General features: G+C 44.9%; 1 protein-coding gene across 4 annotated transcripts in view; it reads right to left on the bottom strand.

Moving 5' to 3' along the window:
* The window catches only part of CD2AP (CD2 associated protein), a 1,227,366-nt gene that overhangs the window by 214,987 nt on the left and 985,287 nt on the right, over positions 1-27,092 (bottom strand). For all 4 annotated transcript variants that reach the window (XM_069605837.1, XM_069605839.1, XM_069605840.1 and 1 more), the window contains one exon: positions 18,226-18,338. In XM_069605837.1, the coding sequence (XP_069461938.1) occupies positions 18,226-18,338 (113 nt within the window). The remainder of the gene's footprint in view (positions 1-18,225; positions 18,339-27,092) is intronic.

Below are 27,092 nucleotides of genomic sequence, written 5' to 3'. Positions count from 1 at the left end.
CCCGCCGATGGGCGGAGTCCTCGGACGAGGAAGGCGACCGGTGCCAGCGCTTCCGTGAGTGCCTCGAAGAGGCAGAGGAATGACAGGGCCTACTTTGGGACCGAGACCCCCCCAGACTGACGATGACGATGCAGTCGCCCCTCGAATCGTCAGTCGAAAGGCCGGTGGACCTCGACTTCTGGGGCTTGGACACCTTACCTACAGAAAGCTTCTTTTTACGCTCCCGCAAGGCCTTCGGAGTAAGCGACTGGCAGTCCATAGTCATCCGTGTCGTGGTCCTCACCGAGCCACCAGAGACAAACGACGTGCGAATCCGTCAATGACATCTTGGAACCGCAGTCCCGACACGTCTTAAAACCCGGCCGCGGGGTAGAAGAAGACGACATCATGCAATATCACAAACTAACAGGTTCGAGGAATCGAAAGAACAGAACTCACAAGAGTCGCGGCACGTCGAAATCTCTGAAGCGAACACGTTTGCGGAAAAAATGGAACTGAGGCTACGGGCGTCGTGCATCCTACTTATAAGATCTGGTGACGTCGGCTCGACGGAGGCCCTCGAGGACAGCGTATCACCGTCATCGACGCAGGAGCCGAAAGATTTTCCGAAGCAGCACAGCTGTGGTGATTACTGTCATAGATATGGAATACGTTGGGGGACCCAATCCCCTCAAAACTTGTGTACAGGCGAGTTATAAATGCCATATACTATCATATCATTGTAGAAGAGACTTAGCCTGTTGTGGTATGTGTTTTTTCTGGTGAGGTTAACCTTGTTGCAAATATTGCAATGGTTTTTTTGCTATAAAAATGGTGTAGAATTTTATAACTGTGTTACTTTAGCGTGTTGCAATGAATTTGCACAAATCCTGCAACGGCGTTGGTTCCATGTTGCAGAGTTTTTGAATTAATCAATTATTATGAAGGCTTCTTTTTGATGGGTGGTAAATGGTGGGCCAATCCAAATACTTTGGTAGATAGTCAGTGCTAAAAAAAGTGCAATCTTCAATAAAAAAATCTTTGGCAAGGTGGTTGGGGCACTCAACCGGCGGCTATCACCTAGACCAGAGGCCGTATGTGGGAGAGGTGAATACCAATACTGGCAAGACCAGAGCACCAATGCCTTCTTCCCATCCCGCTGGAGCAGAACAAGAGAGACAGAGCTGGAGAAGAGTAGTTGGGACCCCATTTGCAGCCTGAGGTGAGCAGAGCCTGCACAGCACCTATAGTAATGGGGAAAGGGGCATCACACAGCCTTATTTTATTGCAATTGGGAATGTATATCAAAAGATGCTTGGTTTTGCAGACTATACTGGATTTCCGAATAGAACTAATATGCACACCAGCCTACAGCGCTCCGTCCACCCCGATCTCATTCTCCCGGGAGGTCCGAGAGCTATTAGGTGCAGAAATACGAGATCTGATCAGAACAAAGCCTTAGTGCACAGACACCCATAGGGTTTCATCATCAACTTCTTCCTGATCAAGAGGAAGGAGATGCAAGACCAATGATTAACCCAAGTTATGGTATGTTACCGCACGGTTACCCTAGAGTATCATGGTGCTGGAGAGAGGAGAGCCTAGTCAGGAAGCCAACAAGCCAGCAAGAAAGTAGCTTAGAATAGGAACGTTTTAACCGCTTTCCTAAAGGCTAAGTAGTTAAGAGATTTTTCTTATGGCCAATGGAAGTTTATTCCACAAATCAGTGCCTTCAATGAGGGCATTCACATGCTCCGAGACATCCTACAATGGGATAACTGGCTGGTGCGCACACACTATCAGGCCATTCCGATCTTCGCAGATCCTTTCGATGGAAAGGCCCAACTTGGGAGTTTGTGAGCCTGCCATTCAGGCTGCCCTCTAAACCCTGGGCATTCACCAAATTTGATTATAACTTGTGGCCCCAGGGAGTAGAGTGTGCATGTTAACACAAAGGCTATACGGTAGCTCATATGCTGCACAAGCCATTTTTGCTGGTTAAAGTGCGCACTGGAAGTGGACTAATCGCTTGTGAATGTTTTGACTTTGAAGTTTGTTGAAACTATACTGTTTGCCTTAACTTGCCTTTCTTCCACACTGCATGCAAGTCCATAAGATCTTGCTTTAGAAGTAGCACCTAGATTTGAGTTTCCAGTATTTTTAACTGAATGCCAGAAAACGACATTTCCCAGAATCACCAGCACTACACTTGTTGGGTGATCAGGCGCACCAGCGGCAGCGCACATGAGATGAAGCCCGGTTTTTGACGGTCAGCGCAGCGATGGCAGTACACCAGCCCCCTTACAACATATTTCAAGGTGCCCCACACACGATAAGCACCTCATTGTCCCAAAGTACTTAACCAAAGACATCTCTTACTTTAATTTGGCTTGGTCTCACAATATCTTGCTCTAACCAGTGCTACGCTGATGACACTCAACTCATTTTCCGGCTGCCATCGGCCACCTCCTCTCCCTCTCTCATCTCCGACTGCCTAACTGCCATTCAAAATTGGTGTGCCGCCAATGATCTTTGTCTGAATGCCAGCAAGACGGAGATCCTCTCCTCATCGGCACACCATCTCCATACTTTTCCCTCACTCTATGGCCGGCCTCCCTTGGCCCTCCTCCTACTCCTACCTGCGAGGCTAAGAACCTTGGCGTCAGGTTTGACTCCACACTTTCCTTCTCGGCCCATATCTCTGATGTCTCTAAAAAGTCAAACATCCGACTGCACCTCCTCAGAGGTATTCTGCCTTTCTTCTCCTTCCCCCAGAAGCTCATGGTGTCCCAAGCTCTGGTTCTCTCTAGCTTGGACTATTGTAACAGCCTCTTTCTAAATCTACCTGCCTCTACTCTCCGCCCTCTACAACTTATCCAGAACAGGACTGCGAGACTTGTCCTTGGTCTCAAGCCCTGGGATCTTATCTCTCCAGCTTTGAAATCTCTCCATTGGCTCCCAGTGCCAAGGATTAAATTCAAAACCCTCTGTATTGTCCACAAGGCTTTCTGGGGCCTGGGTCCAAAATACCTTCAGCTATCCCTCCGCAAATACCTCCCCTCTCGAGCTCTTCACTCCTCTAACTCCCTCAGGGTCAGTTGTTTTTCAAAGAAACAAGCTGGGGGTATATCTCTATCTTCGGCTGGGGCCTCCCTCTGGAACAGCCTCCCTGCCACTCTAAAACTTGAGGAGATCCGGAAGCCCTCAAAACCTTCCTCTTTGCTTCTGCCTTCGCTCCCCTTCTCCCCTGCTGGTCTGCTCTCTTGGCACTGTGCACCTGGCCACCCTCTGTCCCCTGGGCCCAGGTACCTGGTCACCCTGCCACCTTCCTGCACTGCCTCCTGGCCACCCCTTGCACTGGGGACTGTATCTGTACCATACAGCCCCCCCCAACCCTTCTTTTTCTGCACTTATTCAGACTTACCCGGTCTGCTGCCTTAAACACAGCACTTGCCACTTGCTGGCTGCACTACCACAGTTTGCCTCAATTTTTTATTTATTTTATTTATCTGCGCTCCTCGGCTTCTGCACATTCCACTCTCCCCCTTCCATGCACTTTTTCCCTTTTTCCTTTCCCATGCACTTGCGCATTCTCAAGGTCACTGGGCCACGAAGATCGTTTTTATGTTGTGCTGTGTTCTCCCTTTTTCCCCTCCCTTGCCTAGTCGCGCTCTGAAACACTTGTGTACGAGCGCGATACAAATAAAATATATCATAACATCCTTCTCCCTCTCCACCCATGGATATCTCAACAGTATTAACCTACTATTAGCTGCACAGAAAAGAAAGCAATTAGCACTAGTAGACAAATATCTGCAGATGAAACTTGACTACCAGATCACCTTACCGCTGGTACAAACACAGGTGGCTGCGGAAAAACAGGACAGTGAAGTTTCTCCCCAGGCTACACACACAGTGGACGAGCCTGCTACTACAGGCACACAACTGTCTGACACTGAAGTTACATATGTAAAGACACCCTCTTTACTGCCCACCAGCTTCAGAATGCTCCTCCACTGGCTACACCACACAACAAAGAACAAGTCACTGAGGAGTTACATATACCACTCCAATAACCTGGACTTCGACACAAACTCCTCCACCCTCCAACACCACTCCACACCACTCTACCCTCAGACACACCTTTTTGCTCATCCGATCAGGATTCTCTTACAACACTAAAAGCTTTTGAAACTAAAGTAGATTGGGCTGGCTCGAAGAAATACAAGCTACCCATCTGTGACCACAAATATCGCACATACAGAAACAGTTTTCTTTTGCCCCATTACCTTTTCTGACATGAACACCCTGTCTACACTACGCCCATGCCAATGTACCGAAAATCTCTTCCCACCTAACCTTATTCTGAAGCATGAAGAGATTTTTAGTTCGCCTCTCGTTAGATATGTCAATTCCTCGTTTCATACAAATCAGGTTCCTGATGCCATAAAAAAGGTTACCATCACACCCATGAGTAAAAAACCTGGCCTAGATCTCAAAGATCCAAACAACCCGAGGCCCATAACCAATTGTAGTTTTCTCTTCAAAATTCTAGATAAAAGTGCCACCACTCAATTCCAGCTATTCGTGGAAACAACCGTTATCCTACAGCCTAGACAATCCGGTTTCCGTCCCCATCATAGCACAGAGAACGCCCTCTTGGATCTCCAAACTCATATGCTAAACATCATAGATAGTGGAAAAATCGGAATGCTTGTCTTGTTAGATCAGCAGCATTCGACCTCCTGGACCATGATCAACTTCTTTCGACCTTAAGAGACACAGGATTATGCAGTTCAGAACTGTCTTTCCTATCCCACCGAAGCACCAGAGTCTGCTGGGGTAACTCCTCCTCACCCCCCACCCCAATTAGGTGTGGCTTCCCGTAGGGGCCTGCATGACTCAGTTACTATTCCATGTCTACATTAGGACCCTGTGTGAACTTCTTGATGATCTGAAGTTTTTTTTTTACCTACTATGCTGATGACACCCAATTGGTGCTCGAGCTCATTGGACTACGACCTTGGCTCTAATAAACTACAAATCTGCCATAACCACATAGAATCCTGCATGAACACAAACTGGATGTGCCTCAACAGGAATAAGACAGAGTTACTGATCTTTGGTTCAAGGAAAAGTAGATTGTCATGGGGCAAGACTTAAATCCTTCCATTATGGACCCAGGGAGGGACCAAAACCAGAAGAATCCAAAGGTGTTGAGGCCTGGCAACACTAGGAACAGATTGCATCCTTATAGAAGACTGTTGTGTCCTGTTTGCAGGAAAAAGGCAGCAAAAACTACATTACCCAGATTCCCCTGGGTTCAGGACTACAAGAACAAGCCCAAGAGGGGCGGGACCCGCGGGTGGGTGCAAGAATATCCAAGGCACGGGGCTTGTGCTTAAGCCTTCGGCAGGAGAGGATGTGTTCAGAAGAGCTCTGAGATCGGGGATCTGCACGAGGGGCCACGCCCCAACCACCTTCCACTTGGGCCCCTCGCCAAGAAAAGCCAAGTAGCGCTCGCGCTAGGGGAACCCAAGAGATAAGGGGAAGAGCGCATAGAAAGACGCCGCCACACCGCGGGGCCAACTCGGTCCGAGAAGGTAGCTGGGGCACGCACAAGGGGGGGCTCCGCCCACACTGCACACAGACCCCCCGGCGACAGAAAAGCTAAGTCTCGGCCTGGGCACCCAAGCGAAATCCTGGCATATCGCGTGCATTAACCCAGGGAAGGTCCCGAGTCCGAAGCAGTGCATACGATTTGCATGGCAATTAGCCACGAGGGGGAATCACGTAGGTCAGAGTGCTTGAGCCGCCACAAGTCATGTGCGGCAGACTGCACGTTTCCTTGATTTATAAGTATGTATGTATATACACTGTATAATGTGAATGCATGTTTAATGTGTTACCCATTGTTCCCTTCCCTGTCCACCTTCCCTCTCCTAACCCTCTCACCGGTTACCCTACTGCTGAACCCATCCAACCATCGTGTCCCTAACCCTCTTTCCCCGCTGGAGTCTCGGTGTCTTGTATAAGGTCGGACTTGCAAGTGCCCAGACTGCGGAGGAGATGGTTGGTTCGTGCCACTCCTGAGTCTGAAGACTGGAGCCCTGACCTAGATTTAAACTCAAAACCAGATATCACGCTTTTGACATCCACGATTGCAGCAGCCAAGTCTCTAATAAGACTACAACTCTAGGGTTTCATATCGATTCTCTGCTAAGCACCAAGACCCATATCAACAATACAGTGCAGAACTATTCATACTATCAGAAACTACTTAGAAATCTTTTACCTTTTCTTTCGGAAGCAAATTGTGGCTCAGTCGCTCAGGCTATTATCTTGCCAGACTGGACTACGGTAATTCACTTTTGATTGGTGCCCCTAAGAAAAACGTACACAACCTGCAAGTCGTTCAAAACTATGTGGTACACATCGTCAAAAAGGAGTCCAGAAGAGAACGCATTACCCGATGCCAGCAGGACCTTCATTGGCTCCTGATCACAGCCCGCCTACAGTTTAAGGCAGCAACATTGGTCCATAAAACATTACACGGCAGCCTTCAAGAAAGTTGCGTTCCTCAACTCTTGCACTAGTGGAAAGTCCTAAATACAAGTTGGTTAACAGCAATGGAAGATATTTTCCCACCATTGCCGGGAAGATATGTAACTCGTTGCTACCGGATCTCAGATCACGGAAGGAATACAACATCTTCCGTCGCCAATTAAAAATACTACTTTTCCACAAATGCTACTTTAAACCTGCCTCCAGTCGGGTTTATATATGTTGTCCCTTTGTGTCTTTGTTGGCGCCCCGCTGCCTGCAGGCTTTATGCACCATATATAAACAAATAAATAATAAATAAATGAAACCAGTGGCCATCTTCCTCAGAGAAAAAGGTATCACGATGATCATCTACTTAAATGATAGGATAATCATGTCTAAAGACAGAACATTTACAAGCGCAAGTACACATGGCTGTAGACCTATTGCAGGACTTTGGTTTCCTTATAAACCTGGGAGAAATCTGACCCGACCCCAGCCAAAGAGATGGTATTCTAGGATTTCTACGTAGATACCTGAGATGTGAAAATCAAACTCTCAATGGTGAAGATTCAGACCATCAAGAGAGGTGAGGAGCTTGCTAGTCAAGGAAAGGCTCTACCACAAAGAACTGGTCTGCGTAATAGGGCTGTTAGCAGCCTTAATTCGAGCAATTTTCCAGGGTGCTTACATTATCAGCATTGCAATTGTTAGACTGTGCACCTTTGGCGGAGGCTGCCGTACAAGCACCTGGTTCCCCTATGAGAGGAGACATGGGTGGAACTGTATTGGTGGCTTGAACACGTGAATGCCTGAAACGGCAGGGCAATTTTCTGCTCCACGCTGGACCTGGTGATCGAGTCGGACGTGAGCAGGTCTGGTTGGTGAAGCCTGTTGTGGGGCAGTCTCGACAGACGGTAAATTATCTCAAGGAGAGCTCTTCCTAGACACTAAGTGCTTGGAGCTGCTAACAAGATCTTTTGCCATACAGGCCCTAGTGTGCGACAAAGTTAGATGTTGCATTCAGCTGAAGATGGATGGCTCAGCCATACGGTACATAAACCCACTGGGCGGTACGACAACTGGGCTGTTCGAAGAAATTGCCAAACATTTCTGGCATTATTGTCTCGAGAGGAACCGCATTGTCACAGCAGAATATATTCCATGTCTCTTGAACTTAGTGGCATATTGGAAGTCCAGATATCTGGAGGACTGTAAACTCGATTCAGAACTCTGGCCAGAGTTGGTCAACAAATGGGGTCCTCTGCACAAAGATTTGTTTGCATCTTGGCTTAATACACAACTGCCGATATACTTCAGCTGGAGGCCAGATCCCGGCGCACAATCGATTACACTTTTCTGAGTCCACCACGAGTTTCCCACTTTTGTTTGCACGGCGAGAACCTGGCAATAGTCTAGTAGGAGAGCACGAAGCTAGTGCTGATCACTCCACTCTGGAGATTGTGGAGAGTGTGGTTTCCAGTAGCTCTGGAATTTTCAACTTTCCAATCAGTCTTCCCCCGAGCGATCATCTCATGACATATATTCGAGGGACGAGTCACCCGCTGATGGAAAAAGGGTCCCTGAGCCTAGTAGCATGGAGAATTTCAGGGTGCGTTGGCTGTGCCCAGGCCTTTAGGGAAAGGCTAAAGAACACATTAAGGAGTCCTGTGCACCATGCACCACACAGTACTATAGAGTTGCCTGCTTGGTGTTTCAGAAGTGGTGCATGGATAGAGAGATTGATCTGAGTTTAGCATCTTTGGAGTGTGTTCTGAATTTTCTGGCAGAACTGGCCAATTAGCCGGAAAGTCTACTGAACAGTTAATACTTACAGGTCAGCTATTTCCGCAGGGCATGAGCTAGCAGGTCAACACATGCTAGTCTGCAGATTCCTCAAAGGCTTGAGGTTGAGAACCTCACTGATCGCCTATGACAAAGAAACTGTCGAGGATGGCTCTCGGTCCACCTTGCTGCATCTAGTTTCTTTTGTCTTGCAGTCTGTGTGACAGATTGAGAACTGGACCCGTCAGGCAAAGTTTGTTCACCAGATGGTGTAGTAGTTCACTTATCTCGCTGGACAAAATGTGACTCCAGAGTGATATCATCTCTGGCTTTTCTGACCCCTCTAAACTGTATGTAGTTCAAATCCCTAGCATTCATGGGAGTTACAGCACCTTTGAGGAGAGTGGGAAATTGCTTGTCGTCTTGCGGAGTCGGCATTGATCTGTTTCCTCGCCTACTTTAGCAAGGTCGGTTCTGTGGATTTTATAGTAACCCCGCAGTAGGCACGAATGTGTTAGATGCCCATTCAACCAGTGGTCCGATGGCTTCTATGGCTTTTTACGTAGGCATCTGTCTAGAGCAAATTATGAAGACTGCCGACTGGTCCAGCGAGTCGGTCTTCAGGGACTACTATTTCAAGCTGATAGCCCAATCGGCAACACAGGTGGCATAGAATGGATATTGACATAGAATGGATATTTTCCAAACCCCTTTTGTAGGAAAGTCGTCTTTGCAAAGGAGATCACAGATGTCAGGAAAACTGTTTAGCAAAAGATTGGGCGTGGTGGAGACTTCTGACATTCATGAATAGTTTTGATTGTTTCTTGGGGGCAAGCAAGCCATTGTTCGCCTGGTTGTTGCATTCACCATCTAACAGGCATAGAGTTTTATAGGGGAGGGGGTGGGGGGAGCGGGCAGGTTGGTTATGCAGAGTCCAGTGAGGAGTGGCGGTAGGGTACTCTTTAGTGATGAAAGGTGTGATCTGCATGAATTCTTAGCATGAGATTGTTCTGAGGGAATGAGACGTTTATGCATAGCGTTGATACCCTTTGATGAAAGAAGGTTGTCTGACATCATGCCATGAAGGCAGTTAGAAGTGTTAAGGGCCTTTCAGGAATCACGCTGTTCTTAAAATCACAAATTGTAGATCGAAGTTGGGCAGTGACCAATAGTTAGCAATTGATCTGGTGATGCAATGCTTAATCATATTCTGTGGAATCAATGTTACAGAAGTGCAATCAATCAAGCTGTGAAACCATTATTTTAGCTGAGGTGCAAACAAATCTAGTGATGCAGAATGTTAATCTAAGAGTGGTGCACTAAATCTAACAGTGGTATAATACTAGTGATGCAACAATGTATTTCAGTGTTACAAAAAAAATCCAGTGAAGTAGCAATACATCCAACAGTTCAGTAAGCCACATTTAATCTCGTTGAGGTACACATATCTGGTGATGCAGCAGGATTTTGGAGAAAGAGAGTGTGCAGGCCAATACATCTAGTGATGAAGCAATTGAAATGATTAACAAACTACAAATGTTTAGGGATGTAGAAATAAATCCTAACAGTGGTACAATACATTTGGTGGTGCCAAACAATCCTGTTGAGGTGCAATAAATCTAGAGGGGCAGCAGGTTCTAGAAGAAACGGGATTGTGAAATAAACAGTGATACAAAATTACTAGCAGTGGTTGGCTGCTACATACGTATAGTGAATCTAACAAATCAACTAGCAGTGGTACAATATCTATTAGCACGTGGAGATAGTTATTGACCTCCTCTAAGCCAAAGAGAACGTTTATAGAGCAGTCAATAACTATTGGTGGTGACTGTATTGTGAACATTGTCGTTAGAAGCAGTCTGGGAAGCAAGCTATTTTTTTTTAAAAGACACTTCCTCTCTGCAAGGACCTATTTTTGCTGCAAGATGCTATTTAAACAATGAAAGAGAAAACTAAAACATTGTAAAATGATTTCACCTCCTTATAAATAAACTGTTTACTTTTACATGCCACCTAATACTAGCTCATGTTAAACCTGTTCCAGTTCACCCAAGTTGCAATTAAAATGCTTAATTTGAAGACAACCATGTTGTTTTTAAGTACTGCAAAATAGAACTATATTTAATTTACTGAGTTTGTCTATTCACTTTACTCACTCTTCAAGTAACCTTTACCAACGAAACCCTAAAACGTGCATTGCAACTACCACCATGTGCTAATAAGACTTCTAGGCCTTGGGAGGGGTCATTATCACTTGGGATAATAACCCTTCCCCAATCTTTGTGCCATAACCTGGTGGCAGGTAATTATCGTGTGATAATGATCCCTCCCTTGGTCTATAAGGCTATAGCAATGCATGTTTAACAATGATACAGTAAATCTAGAGGTGCAACAAATGTCGCTGGTATAATGCAACAAACCTATATTTTGAATCAAGACTAAGAGGAAATGAGTCTAGTGATCCAACATTTCAAGTACCAGTGAAACAACAAATCAAGTAATGCAGACAAAGTAGATGGGTAGAAGCTTAATCTAGTGCTCTATCAAAAATGTTACCACAGTCCCATAAGACTAGTGTAGCAACACTTAAGTCTAGCTGAGGAACATCAAATCTATTGATGCAACAAGGAATCGAAGATAGGTGGCAATAAATCTAGTGATGGTAATATTAGTCCAACAAGTGTCTAACAGATATAGTTGTGAGCAAAGTTACTGTCAGGCTGACTCACTGAGCAAATCCGCACAGGAACAGGTGTCAGCTGCAACGTATCCCATCACTTTCTGTCTGGGCAGGATAGGAACGGAAGTCTGACCTCAAGCTGGAGGCAAAGAGGCCTTGGGCTGGGAAGTGAGAGTGAGACTAGGGATAATTAATAACTGCCTTCGCCCAGTCCTCCTACCCACCTGTGTGTTTAGGCTTCTCAAAGACCCCAAGCTTACGAAAGGTGAATAGTCCTGCAGAAAACACACTGACGAGGAGCGCATTGGGAAAAAAAGGCAGTAACTAGCATACAACGAGATGAGCTTGACTCAAGGCAGGACACGTTGTAGACAGAGCTAAGGGAGAAGTCCTGAGCTGAAAACACATAATGAGGTGGAGGACGTGGGCTGAGAGCCAGGTTTTGTAAAAGGCTGCAGGCAAAGGTGTTGAATAAAACGGAAGAAATCTTCTTATATAGGGTGCGCATGAGTACGAAGAGTGTCTCAACGCTACCGACACCAATCTAACCTAGGGATGTACGCACCATAATAAGGCTGGAGAAGACTCATAACACATATGTAGGATCAAGAAGGTAAAGCATGTGATGCTACTAATGATGCTTCTAACATAATCCCAACTCTCAAGGTGGGGATTTTAGAGAGGTAATTGACAATGGTTTGAAGAGAAGGCTGATATAAATAGACAAATTATTTGAAAACGTTTAAATGTGAAACCTGTTTCCCAAGTATAAGTGAGGCATGCTAACGACAAATGCAAGGAAGAAGGTCTTAATGATTTGTCCTCTTCTGTGGTGATTAATACACCTTTTTGTTTGGAGTAATAAAACTACAATCAGGATGGTTTATTAATAAAACCATTTCTGTATACTTGCTTCCCATAGATATCCTTTTGGTGTTCTGGCCCAGACGAAATACAGAAGAGAGTTGAACATAAGATCACTCATCAAAAAGTGCAAGCAGACCAGAATGCATATGCATAGCATAGCAAGCTGTTACAGTATATACCCCTGATAAATTTCCTAGTGATTTGTGTTAAACAAGGAAAGAAACATGTTGGGTGTGTTGTGGTTGTTGCATGATTAAATGAATGAGTGACAAGTGTACGGATGATTGGAAGAAGTTGGGAATATTGTGTTCTCCTCTCAATGAAGATAGGCGTCAACAATAGATTGTCAATGAAAATGTGTTCTATATAAAAATGTAGCATCTAAGAATCATTCTACTAGGTAACAGCTTGTTTATGGGACAAAATTGCCCAGCAAAAAGAATTTTTTGAATTCAATTTAAAAGATGATAAACAATGTATTTTATTGAGATGTTTTTTTACAAAATGAAAATAACTTGATAATTATTGAGATGAGTATGTTGTAATTTAATAGATAATCAGACATATGACTGGGCTGAAGCAACAAGGTGCTTCAGAAGCAAGGGACCCTGTAAACAAATGTGTGGTATTGTTAAGAGTTAGAGAGGGCTGTTTAAAGTGGTCCTGATACAAATTTCCTAAAGTCTCTCGAGGTTTTTGAGCAGGCAAAGGTGGGCCATGACTATGTTGATAGAAGTCATGTGCAAAGAAAGTGGGCTTAACCCTACCAGAGTCGATGGAACAAAACAAGAGGGACAGGTTTCCAAGAGTGTTCCTTTGTTGGCTAGACCTTTCCAGTGATGTAGGAATTTAAGCTTGCTCCCTTGCATGTGATAATCAAGAACCAAACATTGGGAGAAAAATAATAGGTAAGAGTAATGTCAGAGAAGCTAATGGACTGTTGAGCAGAGTGAGCAGGCTTAAGAAGAGAAACATAAAAGAAAATATGCATTCTTCAATGCCTGGGGAGTTGCAATGTAGCAGCTACCGGAGAAACAAGTTTCAAGTTCCTAAAAGGATAAAGCAGGTTTGAGCTTGCTGCGACATGGCAGTAACTATTTTATTGCAGAATGCTAAACTCTATCATGTTATGAAGGTGTCAGTTGTTACTTATGATTGGGTAGGCACTTGTAGGTAACTTTAGCCTGTTCTTGTGTGTGCTGAGTTATGTGGTGTATATATATCATCATTTGGAAAACCTCTGTTGCTGGGACAGACATTTTCTTCGTAGAGGTACCAGGAACATGTGGGGATGGACACTTGTCAGGCAGTTGGCTACTTAATCATCTTAAAAGGGGACGCTTGGTTTCCTTGCATTGCAAAGAAAGTAAGCTGACTCCTTTATAAAATCTTTCTGTTTTCCAAAAAAGTAAAATCTTGCGGTTTGTGGTTTTTGCAAAAAAGTCAAATCTTGCTGCCTATTGCTAAACCTTTCTATACTTTGCTTGTATACTGTTCCTTCTCTGTAACTTGCAGGGCCAGTGACCTCACCACTTCTCCTTTGTACCACACCTACATGCCTTATCCCCGCCCCCTGACCCCCTAGCTTCTCCCTCCTTTCCTTGCTTCCACTCCCATGGCACTTTCTGTTTCTCCTATCTTTTGCAACTGTTTCTCCACTGACTATCCTTCCCTTCTCACCAAGTCTGGCAGGAAGAAGTTCAAAAAGGATATCTTGGCCTCTAACCATGGTCTCCCTATCGCTTCCACCTATTCCAACGCTTCCTCATGCCAGACCCTTACCGATACCCGCTTTGTCATTCCTTCAGCAGATCTATTAACTCTTCATATGATCTCTGTGCTCTGTCCTGTCTCCTCCTCTCCCATTAATGGTGGCACCCGCTGGGAAGCCCTTATGGCCCCTTCGACTCCGCTAAGGGCATCCTTAATAACTACCTTAATGGCACGGTCATGGTCCATGGTCTAAGGCCCTCAGGCCAATCTCCTCCTCTGATAGGCGCTTCCCTCGCCTCAATTTCCTCTCATCTCCTGCTGTCCCACCTTCTCTCCCCTTGGCTACCTTGCCCTCTCTCTCTCCTCCTCTGCCCCTCCTAGGGCTCCTTCTGCTCCGCAGGGCGTACCTCTGATCTGTACCCCTCCCCAGAAGGTCTTTAAGGCTGGCAACCTTCATCTTGCCACTCTCAACTCTCGCTCTGCTGGAAAACACTCCTCTGACATCTGCCACCTCCTTGAAGAACTAGACCTCGATGTCCTTGGTCTTACTGAGACATGGTTCATGGCCAGCTCTGTCACAAGCTTTGACACTCCTCCCTGATGGGTACAAGATCCTCTCCACACCCAGATCCTCCCGGTCCGGTGGTGGGGGGGTTGGGGTGGACCTGATCTTTCCTGAGTGGATTCACGCCCAAATCATTCACACTCAGGCCTACTCCTCTTTTGAATGCCTTATCTGTAGGCTGTCTTTCTCTCCAACCCGTTCTCTTACTGTGGCTACCTTCTACCGGCCTCATGGTAAAATCAACTAATTTCTCTCTGAGTGGGCGGACCTCTCCTCCTCCCTCCTGGTCTCTACCACTCAATTCCTCCTCCTCAGTGACCTCAATATCCATTTAGACTCTCCTTGTTCCTCCTCATTAGTATTACGTGATCTCCGAGACTCCCTGTCCATACTGCCCTCTGGCCCGACTCACTCTGCAGGGCACACACTCAATGTCTTGATCTCCTCTGATCTCCCCCTCTCCATCCCTCTGACCACTCCTCTCTCCTGGAGTGATCATTCATCCTCTCCTCTCATCTCTCTCTCATCCCCCCAAGCCTACCTCAACATTGCCACCTATCTTCTCGGACATCCAGCCCATGAAGCGTGTGATATTGAGGCTTTCGCCGACACCTTCTCTCCCCCACCCTCCACCTCTGGCAGACATGTCCTGACACAGCCCTGTCTCTGCTCTACTCTTCTATTTCTGATAATTTTGATGCTCTTGCCCCTGTCATGAGGATCCGTTTGAAGTGCAAAGCCAAGTGCAATTCCTGGTATGACTCTGACCTAGCTACACTTAAACGTAAGCGTAGGGCGGCTGAGAGGAAATGGAGGGCTTCTTGTTCATCCTGTGACAGACTGGCCTGTCGCCTGCTACAAAGGCAATACTGACTCTCTCTGTCCTCACCAGGAAGAGAGTCCACATTCAAGCTCGTGTCTCTGCGGCATTTAACAACTCGGCCGAGTTAAAATCTGCAAGGAACTGGCCAACCCTGCTGCAGTCTCTACCCCTCCTGTTGCCTCCCAGGCTCTTTGCAATGCCCTTGCCTCTCACTTTATCTCAAAAACCCAGGACATCCTGTCCATCCTCCCCTCCAGCTCCTCTACCCTCTGTCTGTGCATGCTGACCCTCCTTCAGCCACCCCCTCTTTCTTGTCCTTTATTCTTTTCTCCCCTGATGAGATCGCTAGACAAGTCCTATCTATGAAAGCCTAGTCAAAACAGGCTCATCCCTGTACCTCTAAAACCATCAAGGACCACATTGATACCCACGCTCCGGCCCTTGCCGATTTTTGCAACCTCTCCTTTGCCTCAGGATCCTTCCCCTCCCCTCTGAAGCACTGCCTTGTGCATCCTCTACTCAAGAAACCCACAGCTGATCCTTCTTGTCTGGCTAACTATCACCCAATTTCCATTACTCCCTTTCTGGGAAAGCAGGCCATCTCTCAGCTTAACCTTCATTCCGATTCTGTTGGCTGTCTCCATGATCACCAGTCTGGCTCCAGAGCTGCCAGAAGCACGGAAAATGGTCTCCTGAACATCCGTGAAGATCTGCTCTCCAACCTTGACTCTAACACTCCCTCTGTCCTCATCCAAGCCGATCTCTCTTTTGCCTTCGACATGGTCAACCATACCATCCTGCTCAACCGTCTCTGTGATAACGATCAGGCTCTGGCTGACCTCTTTCCTCTCTGATCGACCCTCCCAGGTCCAACTTGGGTCTTTCCTATCATCTATCTTCCTCTCTACCTGTGGTGTACCCCAGGGGTCTAACCTCTTGCCCTGGCTTTTCAAACAATACCTGGTAATTATCGCCCACTGCATTGCCATTTTCTGCTCAAATTTCCAGTGCTACGCTGATGACAACTAATTTTTTCAGGCTGCCTTCGGCCACCTCCTCTCCTTCCCTCATCTCGGATTGCCTAACTGCCATTCAAGATTGGTGTGCCGCAACAATCGTGTCTGAATGCCAGCAAGACTGAGATCCTCCTCATCGGCACACCTTCACCATCCTTTCCCCTCACTCTCTGGCCGGCTTCCCTTGGCCTCCTCCTACTCCCACCTGCGAGGCTAAGAACCTCAGGGTCATCTTTGACTCCGCACTTTCCTTCTCCGCCCACATCTCTGATGTCTCTAAAAAGTTAAACTTCCTACTGCACATCCTCAGAGGTACTCTGCCTTTCCTCTACTTGCCCCAGAAGCTCACTGTCTCCCAAGCTCTGGTTCTCTCTAGGTTTGACTATTCTAACAGCCTCTTTCTAAATCTACCTGCCTCTACTCGCCGCCCTCTGTAACTAATCCAGAACAGGACCGCCAGACTTGTCTTTGGCCTGAAGCCCTGGGATCGTATCTCTCCAGATCTGAAATCTCTCCATTGGCTCCCAATGGATGCAAGGATTCAATTCAAAACCCTCTGCATTGTCCACAAGGCTTTCTGGGGTCTGGGTCCAAAATATCTTCAGCTATCCCTCCGCAAATACCTCCCCTCTTTGCTCCTCTACAACTCCCTCAGGGTCAGTCATTTTTCAAAGAAATTAGCTGGGGGTAGATCACTGTCTTCGGGTGGGGCCTCGCTCTTTGGAACAGCCTCCTAGCCACTCTGAAAGTAGAGGAGAACGATCTCCGGTTCCGGAAGCACCTCAAGACCTTCCTCTTTGCTTCTGCCTTTGTCCCCCCCCTCGCCTCTGCTGATCTGTACTCTCGGCACTGTGCACCTGGCCACCCTCTGTCCTCCAGGACCAGGTACCTGCTCACCCTGCCACCCTCCTGCACTGCCTCCGGGCCACCCGTTGCACTGGGATCTGTATCTGTACCCGTATAGCCCCCCCAATTTTCTTCCTGCACTTATCAGACCTACCCTGTCTGCTGCCTTAAACCCAGAACTTGCCACTTGCTGGCTGCACTACCACTGTTTGTTGCCTTTATCATTTATTGATTATTTATCTGTTTCTACTTTGCTCCGCACTTTCCACTTCTCCCCCCCTTCCATGCACTTTCCCCCTCTCCCTCTCCCATGCACTTGCGCGTTCTCAATGTCATTGGGCATAGTAAGATCGTTGTTTGTTTTGTTCCCCTCCCTTGCCTTGTCGCACTCTGAAACATTTGTGTACGAGCGCGATAGAAATAAAATATCAATTCAATATGTTCCAAACCTACATCGCAGACAGGAGTTTGCTTCAAAAAATGTTTCCAAACACTTTTTCCAATAATTTCTTTTGTAACCTATTTTTGTGACTTTGGCCATATTGTAATCGCATTACAACCTGGTTGTAGAAGCTTTAAGAAGTCATGGTTCCTAATCCTCGTTAGGCATCATTGACTTTAGCATAGTGCAGTAACTCTGGTGTGATCCGATAAATAAGTATTTGGAACTTAGACGGGGCAGCAATGCAGATAACATGCCCGGGTCACCAACAACCACCAGAGCAAAGAGTTAAGGGACGCAGAGACCAGAGGCACTGAATGAATGGCGCTGCAGTCTCCTTAAACTCCACCTACCCTCGCACATGGTGGTGATAAGACTATACACACCCACTGTGGCAAAGGGGAGGATGTTTGCCAGAGTTAAATGCCCCAAAAAAGTACAGCTGCTGATGGGGCAGTGTTGTCAGTGACAGAGCACAAAGCATTAAGGAGGCGGATTGGGGGACTGCTGGCACACAAAGTAGTGTTACATGCCAGCATAGCATATAGCATGCCACAGGAAGGGGTTAGGTCAAAAAAGTGCCCGTGGGGGTCCTGTGATGAGAGAAGGGGGAACGTGGAGGTGAATGGAGAAAGAAAGGTATGCCAGGGGAGCGATGATGGAAAGAATGCTGCTGATGGATGTCCCCCGGAGGGCGGGGGAGAGAATTGCCTGGAATTTCAAAATCCTGATTGGCCTATTTGCAACATTCTAAGAAGGCTGTCAACACCTAGTGCCTCCCCCCATTGGCTGAAAACAATGTTATGTTGATACAGCACAAAACTCAAGAGGCATATTTCACACTGATCAAAACAAACCTATGATCTTGTTCATAAAAACTGTAAAATGCTGTTTTTCAACTGTTAGCAAACGTCCTGTGCCAAGTAACAGTTCCAAACCTCTGATAAATACCAAAAGAGTACTCACTGAATGACTTCCATTGAATCGGCCCGGCAACCTCTTTCCAGCCATCTTCGGTCTATTTGCAGTGGGATGCGATAGATTTTCAGAGGTAGATATCACATCATCAAAACTTGATGCTAAATAAATAAATAAATCACAATTACAGTTCAAAAACACTGCTAAGAACATAAAATCGAAAACAGATATTAAGACATTTCTGACAACATCTTGTAATGCTAGAGGGAATGGTAAAGATATGCAGTGAAGCATTTAATATGCTGCTTTTTGTAGGAGAGAGGTCTGCATTGAAATATATCAAGTAAACAGTCAATGTCAAAATAAACTGACAATTGGAAGGATTCTGAAAGGACGCTGTTGAGTGCAAATAGGTTTCATTTGTAAGAAGTACATATTCACTTTGAGTCAAAATTAACAAGCAGATATTAGCTTGTAAGCCCAATAATTAGAATAAATAGCACTGAGTTGTTTTCTTTTGTAGCATAGAGCACAACACATGACTACATACAGGATCAGGATTAGTAATGTCATTCTAATTTCATTAATTTAGTTTAAAAAAAGAAATTAGATGCTTATCAATATAAAGATATATTGGTGTAATTAAATTGGGTCAAGCTTATTTCTATTACTCACCATCATATGTAAAATATTTACATGGTCCAATGGGGTTTAAGTGAATACACAAATTACAGAACATCTGCTGTGGTGATGGATAGAACATGAATAACGCAACTAGTATATACATATATTCGGAAAACAATTCTGTGATATCACAAGTATCATTCCAAGTGGATGTGTTTCAGTTGTACTGTCATTCCTAATATTTATGGAAATTACAGGAAAAGCAATGCATTTTTGGAACAAAAATGCTTACAACATTTTTAACATTGATTAACAGAACTGAGGACCAGTGCTCTTAACACTGGGTGAGATGATGTGGTTATAAGACCAGATGAAGCAGGGGAAGCAGAAGCATGAACCAGGGATGAGGATGGAAGAACATGTGGAGGAAGTGCTAAGTTTAGGATGAAAGGGAGAGGGATAAGTGCTGTGTGTTAGGACAGTTTTTCTGGAGTCCAACTAAGGGCTTCGTAAAACCATAAAACTGAGACAGTACAAAACTCCACTCTTAGTATAAGGCTGTACCACCTGAGTATATGGTAGCGTAGACAGAACAGCCAGGCTTATTTTAGGAGGGAGAGATAGAGCTGTAGCTTGGTACAAAGAAATGTAGCATATATATGGTCCGAAGAAACACTGAAACCCTATCTATTGTTAAAATAGATGGTGTATTTAAATACAAGTAGATCAAGATTAATCTTTGGTAAATAAGTACCATCACATTATATATAAACACAATATTAAAAACACAACCGAATGCATTAAAGTACACAGACCAAAGCATAGACCCTGTTCAGAAAACAAACAGTATTTCTAGGGAATTCAGACCTTATCAAAACATATTTAGGATAGGACACACCTATTCATGGGGAGTAAAACCATCAGTTACTTTTAGATTACTTTACAGTAAATCAAGGGTAGTAGACCCCGTCAGTCATGCAGTGACACTCAGTTAAGGAATCACTTAGTAAACCAACCCTGTTACCAGGATACTTTTCTGAATAGAGGAAAACAAATTCATGGAACAGTAAAAACCTATAACTACCTTCAGGATAACACACAGTTATACCAGGCAGGTAAGACCTTAGGGTGTAATATACAATTACAGTTGCTTTTCAGATCACTGGAACACACACTAAGGTAGGCAATAACCTTCTACACTCATTTAGGATTGCAAGGTCCGCTAAACCTACAGGACACTTTTTAAGAATGGTACACAGCTGTTCTAGGAAGGTAAAACCTATGGGTGTAATATACTATTACAGCTGATTTTCAGATCAGAGTAAAACAGACTAAGGTAAGCAAGTACCAATTTATTTTAGGATGGCACACAACTATCCAAAAGTAAAACCCAAGGCAGACTTATTCTAGACAGGTCAGGGGCAGCAAGTCCCAGTTTGTACACGTATACACTAATATTCTGAAAGAAATAGTTAAGTGAAGCCAACAGCATTACTTTTGGGAAAGGGGCATAACCAATTCACAGGTGAGTAAAATAACCTTACATATATTTTTCAGAATGGCAGAACACATTCAAGTTAAGAACCTTTGTAACTGCTCACTCTCAGAAGGGCAGTTACCAACCAACTCTTTCAGAAGTAAAACACTTAATACCTTTCAAGGCAGAATCCTTTTCTCATCCAGTCCTTCCCTAGTCTATCGCATGTGTTCTCTCAGAGGCAGAAGAGGGACCCTGGTGGTCTAGGTGCCAGCTGTAGGCAGGATGAAATAGGGTTCAGTTGCAGTCAGAGTTCCTGAGGAAGTCTCTTCAAACAAGTAGGTTTTTCACTTTAGGGTTAGGTAGGGTCCACGGACTTCTGTGAAGACACACTAGGAGGATTCCAGCAGTGGGCCTGGGTGAACTGGATGAGAGGACTCACAAGAAACACCCCAAAGCTACACAGGAATCACAAATGGCTTAAGGTGAGTAAATACCGCAGCCAACACAGTATCTCAGCAAAGAAGAAGAGTTGCAGCAGGAATACTTCAGGATCTGCAGCCAAAAACCTGGTCGATTGATTCCTTTGTCATATAGATGGAAGGCAGGAATTTGGAAGGTGTTTTGCAGAAGGGATCATCGGGGAAGGCTCCAGGCAAGAGTTTTAGCAGCTGGATGCGGCGCTCTGATTTTGACACCCTTTTCAGGAGCCAGAGGAAGACTGAATATTGCTGGTCGGATTCTCGTTGCAAATGTGGTCCAGCACTCTGGTGAGGGGACTTCAAGGACTCTATTCGTGTCTCTGGAGGTCCAGCAGGATGCCACCAAAGCTTTAGCTCAAGTCGAACTTCAGAGGACCCACGGCACAATGGCTCGAGGTGTCTGGGTATTGGGGTATTGCAGTCATGCAAGGCTCAAAATGCAGGTCTTCTAGAGTCTGGTGGATCTCACCAGGCTCTGGGTCGTCCTTTTCAGGATCCCCACGTCGATTGGAAGGAAGGGTTACAGCAGGCTCTGGTTACACAGCAGGATTTCTGGTCGCTGGAAATTGCTACAGCCATCTTTTCTTCATTTTCCTCTTTGGTTTGAGCTTCAGCAGTCGACTTGTCAGCAGCTTCCAGGTTTGCAGTATTTAACAGGAACTACAGCACAACTTCTGCAATCTATCCCTGCCTTTTACAGAAAGGGTTGGTCTGGCTGTACAATCAGGGCAGCCAGCCCCCACATTGATACTGGGCTCCTTTCAGACAATGAGCAAGAAAGGGCTGCAGAGTTATGGACTCCTCCCTCGCTTCCTGCCTTCTCAGACACTGGGGGCCCTGGCAGGGAATTGAAAGGATTCCCTTTGAAGACAAAACTCCCACTGAGGTCATTCCCGCCTAGAATCGTAGGGGTAGACCTCAGAAACTAGAAATAGCGAATAAAGAAGGAACCCACCATTTTAGAAAAACAGTGGCCTTTCTGTGCTTTACAGAGGCTGAATAAACAGCATGTGAGTAGAAATGACAGTCATAAAGGTAAAATCACTGCCACCAGCCATTCAAGCAAACTTGCAATTGTAACAAAAATGTTACAGGTAAGTAAGAAAGGGGATATATTGTATCCCACAGCACTCCACATAAGGTGGGCTCTGCTGGCTCAGAATATAAAATTGTGAAGGGGAATGAAAATCGCCCTTTACCCCTTGGGAACAGTAGTTCACCCAAGTACATTAAAGGGAATGCTAGTAACAGAAGACAGGTTCCTTATGAGTAGATCTCCCTGCGTTAAAATCAAAATTATTTTCCAATTATTGTGTTGATTGTTAATTTGTTTAGAGTAGGGCTGCAAGGGTGAAGTGAAGTCCTGACCTATTGGGACAAATTTCACAAAATTCAACACTAATGACACCAACACCGCTATTGCACCACATTTATCTTTTTAGCAGTAGATAACCAGTGAGCAATCAAGCAATTCTGGGGAAAATGATCACATTGTAACTTAATGTCCGTTATGACACAACACATGAAAATATGATCAGACATCGTAATAATATTCATTATGTTGCATTCATTTTCTCCAATTGGACAACAACTTGATCTACAAATAAATTCTTCCAGACACGTGTTTTGCATAGCCCCCAACGTTACTTTAGTGGAGGCCAGGTAGCTTCTTCATGGCTATAACAATTGTGTGGGTCTACAAAAAAAATAATATAACATATCATTAAATTAATCACCCAAACAGATAAGCCATGATCTTACCACATTCAGTCCTCATTAATTTTTCCATTCAAATGTAATATAATATGTTCATTGGCTGAATTCATTAACTTAATTCAAACCTGATAGCACACCACCTGTCTCATCCACGGTATGGTATATAGCGTTTTATAGTGTTATATAGTTCCCGGTAACCACTTTTAGGGATACGCGTGTTGTACCCTGAGCATGCCTGTAAAGACTGCAGGGGGGTATCTGCACTCCTGCTCTCTATAGGGCTGAGTAGAGGCACAGAGCACCCCAGCCAAGATTCTCCATTGTTGGTAGCAATGGACGAGCAATCAAGGCTTAGCTCTCGGGAGGTGATGCAGGCTGGTTCTTAAGTACAGCGCAATCCCCAAGCACCCTATGTTAGTAAAAACACAGTTCTTTAAGTAAGATTCAAGTTATGTACACAATCACAATAACACACTTTGTGCTCAAGTTAATCTTAAATGGTAAATATATACAGTTTCTATGTGGTACCACAATTACTCTTTGATTCCATTAAAATGCATTAACTGTACTCAGTTCAAATGTCCCACAAATAAGTAAATAATGTGAACCAATAATAGACATAGGAGGAAAGCAGGTTGGTTTAAACAATAGGCAGAATACTGGCCCCTACCCAAGACAGTTCTGTGTGAGGATCCCCCCCCCCCACCTGGGCAAGCTGTAAATAAAGATCTATTACAAGCCCAGTCGATATATTGTTTATGTGAGTCTGATTTGCCTCTAAAAAGGTTCGACCACCCCGATGTATCTGGAATAGCAGAGTTCGACATCGGGTCATCCACAGATCCTTCTTGAGCGGCTCCCTTTAAGGCAGAAGCCATGCATCGTTGAGATTCCATGAGGAAATGGTGACCAAAAGCCGTTGAGCACAGCCTGGACCGAAGCTGCTGCACTCGTCGACGATCGGTCGCAGATGTCCTGCAAAGGTGAGGGGTGCACCGAGTCGATTAAGAACTTTGGCCCAGCAAGGGCGTCGAGTCGTCGGCGTCTCTGCCGTCTTCCGGTGGCGGGAAACCTGTCAGCGGATTCTCCTTGGCGCGCAAGCGGCCAGGACTTTCTCCAGCAGGACGAGTCCTTCATTCAAAGTGTTCTTAGGCAATGGAGCATTGCTGCTCCAGTCGACGAGGATCGTCATTGACGGTGATGGACTTCAATGTCCGGGCGCTTCGCTTTGCGATTCCGCAGCAGTCCCCGTCTCCGGTCAGCAGCCATTCAAGGACTGACTTCCAGGGCGCATCGGCGAAGGTTAGCTGGTGCACGATAGTCCCTCGTAGCTCTGGGAGAGGTCTCCTAGCCAGGTCCTCTCTTGGATCAGTTCCTTGAAGGCGCAGCAGCAACCAATCATTCAGAAGAACATTCATGCAGGCAGGCAGCCAATCAGGCTCACTGAGCATTTAGGCCATTCTCCTATCTCCAAACACTAAGAACAAGGAATGTGTATTGGGACAAGTATCCAGACATTCATTACTCCACAATGCATTCATACCAGTTTTGGGCAGGGCTGTCTCATTCATTGTGTTACATACCAGAAACCAGGCACCCATAATATGAAGTGCATATTGGTCACACACTCCATTCACTCGGGTCCCACCCCAAGGGCGTACCCACAACATACAGTCAATGGGAAGGCTCCAGCCGGTCTGGCCTGGACTGCCCCACAATACCATATATGGAACTTCCACCCAACAGCCAGTAGTCAAGGGGAAGGGACAGAGTCAGGGCTTCCCAGGACTTGAGGAAAAACAAGGTAACAGGCGATAGAAAGCAAGAGGCCACGGGGGCCATCTCGTCACCGATAAGGAATCAACTGTTTCCAATAGCAGGGCCTGGGTATCCCAAAATGGAGGATTCTCAGAGCACACGTCAAATTCAGCACAGAGCTGCCACCAGCACATATACTGCTCTGTGGGCCACACATAGGTGCCCAAAAAAAAACACTAGGGGTACAGGGTTGTACCCCCACCCATGAGTGCCATAAGGGTATCTCAAGGGTCTCTATACCAAAACAAAAATTGGAAGAGCTGCCCTTCCAGAAGTTCCACATGGACTCCTGGGCATAACGAAAAACAACTACAGAACAAGGACAGGGAGGCCATGTCCCTCCAATGCATTTCCAGCATTACAATAACATAGGCACATGATCTATTCAAATGATGGTGTTTCCACATTTAATCGTACTCGTTTAGGTTAATGACTCACCCAAAAACGTTTTCATCATGTTGCATGACCTCTTTTAGTATGGTCACAAGTGCTGGTTAATAGCAATTAGCTGTGAAATCAGAAACGTGTCCAATAAGTATATACGTGCGTAATTCCCACAATATCTAGATATGTTCCCGACTTCTTGTATTACCTGAATACAGGTCACGAAGTTGAATGGGCATAATTCTAAACTTGATTGATGTAGCCAGTGCCTCATAGTAAAGTACACTGTGCGATTTGGAAATGAAAACCATTATCTAGCCACTAGTGTACTTACTCCTACTGCTCCCCATCATGAATCATTAGATCGTTATCCCCACAGCTCTTACCTTCACGGGAGCTATAACATATCTCCACAAGCAGAGCCTTTTGGCATTAATCAGTGTCAATTAGCAGGGAAGCCCAAAGGGGCAACCCAGCCTAAGCCCAAATGTTACAGGAAATTATAACTCCAAACATACACTATGGAGAGACACAAAAAAGGTTAACCATAAAAAAAAGAGTAAACGACTAGGTGGGAGGGGAAAAAGATTCCCCTTCACCGAGGTAAAAGGTAAAATTGTTACATAGTCAATGCAAAAAGTTTTTGGGTTGACACAGGTCAGGAAGATTTATAATAGATATGAACATCGCATGTAACACTGAGCTTGCCATTGAGTGCTAGGGGAGAAGAGAACCAGGAGATGTGATGGCGTAGAATACTATGAAAGTGGTTCTTTATAAGGGAGCAGGACTAGCAGATCGGATTTAAATAGTGATCGAGTCGGAGTAGTGCATAGAGGGAGAGCAAGATCATTCCATAGTAAGGGAATAAGGAGAGGGAGAGAGTGGAGACACATTTAGCGTGATTTGAAGAATACAGGGCAAGCTTTGAGACTGATGGTATTTGGAGTTGGTCATGTGTAATGTTACATAGAGCACTGACTAGTGTAGGACTTGTAAATGTGATTACGAATTTTAGGTCCCCATAAACCGTATTACGATACTATTGGTATTTATATTAGGATTAATAAATACTTTATTTGAAAAGCACTTTCTGCTAATCCTAGAATGAAGGGCTAAGATACTTGACTAATGGGCAGTCGAGTTTGTAAAGTCTTCAGTACCCATAGCATACCTGCACCAGACCAGTTCATAAGAAATGTAGAGAATAATTATGCAATATTTTCTTAGTGTCAATAGTTAAATCAACCTTACTATGCATGCTTTGAATATTAAAATGCTGTAGGAAAAAATGATTTCAAAAGATGTTCGGATTATGACTGAACCTAAAAGGTGCAACAATTCAGCTGGTAGGGTAGCAAAAACAACTGTAGACCCCTTAGGTACGCACACAATATACCAAATGGCATTAACTTCAATGACAAACTCACATCACATGTGGTATCTGTACATCACTCAAATACCCATGATTAAAAAGTGGCAAGTCACATATCCCATTCAAAATTGGCTCAACATGGTATCAAGAGAAGAACACTATATGACCTACTATCACTTATATATTCAAACACAAGACCTAATATAATTTATATATCCATACACACCGTTTAAAGTCACGTTTATTTGGTTATGGAATGAAGTATTCAGTGTATATTAATATGACTGAGCGAAAACGTTGTTTAATGATAATGATTTGCTTTTGCCAAAGCGCTGTACACAGAACATATTTGCATACAATTATCACCCAACCGAAGTTGGTATTCATTTATCGACCTTGGAAGATTGAAAGGCTAAGTTGGCATTGCCAGCATTCAAACCTGAGACCTACGGATCACACAGATCGCAGTTGTGAGCACTGAACATGCTGAGCTATCTTACCAGCAAATAGAACATGTAGAGTGATTGAACAGAATGTAAACAAGATCTAAAAACATTTTGCTAATTTTGAATGACAGTGATGGTTATTAAATCTTGTTACATTTTGGATTAAAAATGGCTATAAAAAATAGTCAGGTCGCATTACAACAATAGCACATACCTCGGTGTGTACAGTAGTATATACCTGTGAAACACATTTTTGAGCTACTATGGCTACAGATGTATTCACCATGTAGGGCTATCGTGTTTCAGTGTGCCGCCTTCGACTGCCAGATCCAATTACATCAGCAAATCCTATAGTTAGAATGGAACGCTAAATAAACATGTGTGATTTGTGTTACGTAGAATTTGTGACTAGCCTACCTGCACAAGGAGCTTTTACAGAATAATACATACAACTCCAGTCCTAAGTGATGAACAGGAAAGTTTCCATCTCCCGATACTGAGGGATAACAGTGAGACTGTGTGCAGACTCCTAATGATGCTCTTTTGGTATTCTATGCTCGGAGGGAAAATGTCCCAGTAACCTCTGTCAGCCT

Source organism: Ambystoma mexicanum, chromosome 4p (genome assembly GCF_040938575.1).
Source record: "Ambystoma mexicanum isolate Mex_15411 chromosome 4p, UKY_AmexF1_1, whole genome shotgun sequence".
Classification (NCBI taxonomy): Eukaryota; Metazoa; Chordata; class Amphibia; order Caudata; family Ambystomatidae; genus Ambystoma; species Ambystoma mexicanum.
This window is presented reverse-complemented; position numbering and strand designations above follow the sequence as displayed.